This window comes from Chinchilla lanigera, unplaced genomic scaffold (assembly GCF_000276665.1).
Source record: "Chinchilla lanigera isolate Chin_1 unplaced genomic scaffold, ChiLan1.0 scaffold00018, whole genome shotgun sequence".
NCBI lineage: Eukaryota > Metazoa > Chordata > Mammalia > Rodentia > Chinchillidae > Chinchilla > Chinchilla lanigera.
In genome coordinates, this window is record NW_004955419.1 from 28666483 (window position 1) to 28671118 (window position 4636).

The window sequence follows — 4636 nt, forward strand, 5'->3', positions numbered from 1 at the left end:
TCAAAGATAAGGTGGCTGAGTGTGTTTGTAGTTATGTATGCATCTTCTAACCTGTTCCATTGATTTTCAGGTCTGCTTTTGTGCCAGTACCATGCTCAATTATCACAGTAGCTTTGTAGTATAATTTTAAGTCAGGAATTGCGATTCCTTCTGCCGTTCTTTAGTTTCCCAGGATTGCTTTTGCTATTCCAGGCCTCTTCTGGTTCCAGATGAATTTTAGGAATGTTTTCTCTAGATCTGTGATCTTTCTTCTCTTTAAATAGTTTCCCTTAGGTCAGGCATGGTGGCACATGCCTCTAATCCCAGCACTTGGGAGACTACGGCAGGAGGATCTTTGTGAATTTGAGGCCAGCCTCAGCTACAAAGTGAGCTCAAGGCCAGCCTGAACTGCACAGCAAGACCCCGTCTCACAAAGACAATAAATAGACAGATAGATAATTTCCCTCTCTTTTCCCAGCTATACTGCCTAGAGCTTTCAGAATATTGCTGAACAGAAATGTTAATAGGCACTCTTATCTTGTTTTTAATCAAGAATAACTTCAATATTCACCAAGAAGTATTATATTTATTGTAGAGTTTTGTTGTTGTTTTTCATTTTTGGAGATTCCTATTACTGGATTAAGGAAATTCTTTAGTACTTTTAATTTTGCTTTGTTACTTTTTCCACAAAAATATGTTAAATTGTGTGAAACATTTTCAGCATTTACTGAGCTACTCCTATATTTTTCCTTTATTATGTTAATGATGTCATTTACATTAATTTATTTTCAAATTTCAAATCAACCATTATTGTATTGTTCTGGTCTAGATTTTCCATCCTTGTTTTTCCCTGTGGTACTGAGGACTGAACCCAGGGCCATCACACTGAACTACATCTTCAGCCTTCTTTTATTTTGAGACAGTCTTACAAAGTCACTAAATTGCTCAGGCTGGGATCAAACTTTCAGTCGTCCTGACTCGGCTTCCCAGAGTGTCTTTTCTTTTTATGGTTTCTAGTTCTCTACTAAATTTCTCCATCTTGTATTTTATTTTTTAAAAGCAGTGACAGGGGCTGGGGATTTAGCTCAGCGGCACAGTGCCTGCCTGGCAAGCGCGAGGCTGTGAGTTCGGTTCCTGGTACTGTAAAAAAAATAAATAAATAAAAATAAAAGCAGTGACAAAGTTTATTCAATAAAGCAAAAGTGAAAAGTTGGGGAGAAACTGGCATTGTAGACTGAGCTTGGGCCAAATAAACAGAAAAGAGGGTAAGAGCAAAGATACTGAGTCTGGAAAGCACAGCATGGGCTATTGTGGAAAGTTAGGATAGCCATCTTGTCTTTTAATTACTTAAATATATCATAGTTTTAATGTTGGGGTTTCCTAAGAATTTATATGGTGTAGTACTTCTATTGGTTTTTCATAGTATGCCTACTTTTTTTGAGTGCTGGTCACTGTACATAAAAATTACAGAAATCATTTAAAGCACTGGACTATTGTATTTGTTTTCCTGCATTTTCACTGTATGTCCTAGAAGAACTGCCACTTGGGTTTATTGGGGCTTTTTCTCTTCAATTTTTTTTTTCTTTCCCTTCCTATTATCTATCTTATTTTCTTCAGAAACTCTAAATAAATATCTGGCCTTTTCTCTTTAAGTTTCATATTACTAAACTGCCTTCATATTTTCAGTTCCTGAATTTCTATGGTTTGATTTTGGATAATTACTTCACTTCTCTTTTTCAATATACTAATTCTCTTTGTGCCTAGTATGTTCTTGTAGAGAATAGCTTTCGAAAGTCTCACCTAATTTAATAAATAACATGAAATTTACTTTTTTCAAAATGTCATCCTAGGAAGATGACAAATTTCCTATCACTTAAAACAGTTTTTAGAACTCTGGAAATTACGTTTTAGTCTATATATCCTTTTCTTTTTTAGTACTAAATTACTTTTAGTCTGGTCTCTATTAAATTCTTAAATGTAATTCTTGCATTCTATGTCATTACTTCTCTATATTGAAAAGCCCTTCTATGTGACAGTGATTACCATATCTGGTAAGCTAATTTAACTCATATATAACTGAGGGATATAAAAAATTATCTCCCTCAATGCAGATACATCATCTGTCTATTAGCTCAACAAATGTTGGGCATGCTACTAGATAAAGTAACAATACTAAAGAATTAAAATACTGAACTATTTTCACCTTGACAAAGATTTAAAAAAAAAGTGGCAATATGCAGTACTGGCAAGGATATGGGGAATTAGACACTTTTATATGTGTATGAAAGGAATGAGAATTGGTATGATCTTCACAAACAGCTATTAACAATATGTATCAAAAATCATAACTTTGAATCCTAGGGATTTAACTTCAAGATATAAATCTAACACATTTGTTCACAGGGATTTATATACTATTGTAGAACTCTATTAACATAAGTAGTTCATAACATACTACAGGAAAAAAGGCTACAAAGTATGATTACATGTTTATATTTAAATAAACATAACGAAAAAATTTCCTTAGAATCCATTTATTCTCCAGGATTATAAGTGACGTTTAGTTCATTTACTGTCTAGGTTTACTTACATAATAAGTATCCATTGTATGATTAAAAATTACACAATTATTTTAAGTATCAGAGTACCTAACTACCTTAAAAAAAAAGTCTTTGTTACCTGGAAGGCAGATGCAGGAGGAATGGAAGTTTAAGGTCAGCCAGAGCAATTTAGTGTGACCCTGTCTTAAAACAAAAAATAGGGCAAAGAATATAGCTCACTGGTAAAGTGCCCCTAGGTTTAAAAAAAAAAAAGTTTCTGGGAAAATGCAGTCCAAATTCAAACAAAGAATTCTGAATAATATGCCCCTCATTCCAATTGCCCTCCAATTTGAATTCAATCTTCCTAATTCATCCTATCATCACCATTCTCTACCTAAAATTGTACCTCTAAAGAGCAGAAACAGCTACTTCTTAAAGTATAAGTAGGAGGCTGAGAGGACAGAAGCCAGGACATAGAGAGGAAAGGAAATGAATTTTTATGAGAAACAGGCTGTCAAGGATTGAGGGTGGGAAGCTCTCAAGAACAGGGAATGGAGGAAGGAGGAAAGGTCCATGAATAAGCTTCAGCAAAAATTTCTCCTCTCACCAGTTTTCTCCCTTACTCAGGTATGTACTCATTGCTAAGAGCTCTACCAAATTGCTAAAACAAGAAAAAACTCTAGAGATCCTAGCACCAGATGTGATTAGAAGAAAACCACTTTCATCAATGTAATGCAAGAGGGCTTACCTGTTTACAGTAATTTCTGACTTTTCCTTTGCTTCTCTCTTAGCACATTTTAGCTCTTTTTTCAGGAAAAAATTGGTTTTCAGCTTTTCTAACATGACATACTGCTTCTTTCCTACCAAAGGACTTTTGATATACCAGTTTTCATCTAGAATATTTCTACTCCCTCTCTCCAATGCTATCTTGACTTATTTATATTCTACTAATTTCATTTCTTTGATCTTGGTTCAAGTGTCCCTTTCTCAGGGAAACATCAGACACCTTAGTCCACAACAGATTTCTTGAAGATTTTATCTCAATTTGTAAATATACATTATGCATTATTTAGTATGATTATCGAATATCTAGTTGAACTGGTAGGTTTCACACTCAATGAAAGCAGTGACATTAGCTAGTTTTGCCTGACACCGTTAACCATGCATTTGGGGCGTAGTGCTCAAACAGCATTTCCAGAGTGAGAGAATGAATGAATAAAATAAGTAAATACCCAGCAACCCAGAGCACTGGTGTGGTAAGAACTATATTATCTGTATCATTTTGTGGTGGAAATATGTTCCCATTTTTCTTTTAATCATTGCTATACTTGTATACTCAAGACAAAGTTTTAAATATATATAGTATATTCGTTTTGAAACTTCCCCACGGCCCAAAGTAAACCATGTCAAGAGGACATCTAGCCCTTAACAGAAGCATGTAGCCTAGCTTCAGAATTTTACAAAGGGCCCAAACGAGGAGACGCCTCTTTGTAACGTACCTTTCCCGAGCACAGGAATGCACCATTGTCTCCTCATGACAAACTCCGGCCCAGGGTCCAGAGATTCTGCCGCTTCCCTACCTCTGACACAAGCTTAGGAGAAAAGTACGCCTAGGATGACTCGCAAAAGGACGGGCGCTGATTTAAGACATTTCATGAGCACCTGCTGTGTACCAAGGAGCCCTAGTCTGGGCTGGCTGTGACAGCCTCGCGGTGTGGCTTTCGGCATTTTTCCTTCACAGAGCCTCGAGTCCCGACGGGAAGCAAACTCGCCTGACTACCTCAAAAGGTCGGGACGGGGCGCAGCAGGACCCGGCCCCAGGGGCAAGCCGGCCTGCGGCCGAAAGCGCGGCCGCCCGGAACTCCTCCCGCAGGGCCGCGCTTACCCGTCGGGCGAGTACTCCAGGTTGAAGACCGCTCCGTGGGTGCGCGTGCTGAGGTACACCGAGTCCGCGGGGTGGATGGAACCGTACAGGTTGGTCATGGTGCGGAAATGGTCCCGCGCCGGGTCCACGAACAGCCCGCGGCCCAGGCTGCGCTCTCTCAGCCACCCGAACAGTCTAGCGCCGGGGCCGCGCAGGCCCGCGCCGAGGCCGTGCCTGCCCCGGCTGCCTGCCC

At 38.7% G+C, this 4636-nt stretch overlaps 1 protein-coding gene across 1 annotated transcript in view; it reads right to left on the bottom strand.

Moving 5' to 3' along the window:
• Positions 1-4636, bottom strand: part of Dcaf10 (DDB1 and CUL4 associated factor 10) — a gene marked incomplete in the record, with an annotated part of 54305 nt that overhangs the window by 49312 nt on the left and 357 nt on the right. The window contains 1 exon segment of the mRNA XM_005382862.2: positions 4405-4636. Coding sequence (XP_005382919.2) covers positions 4405-4636 — 232 coding nt within the window.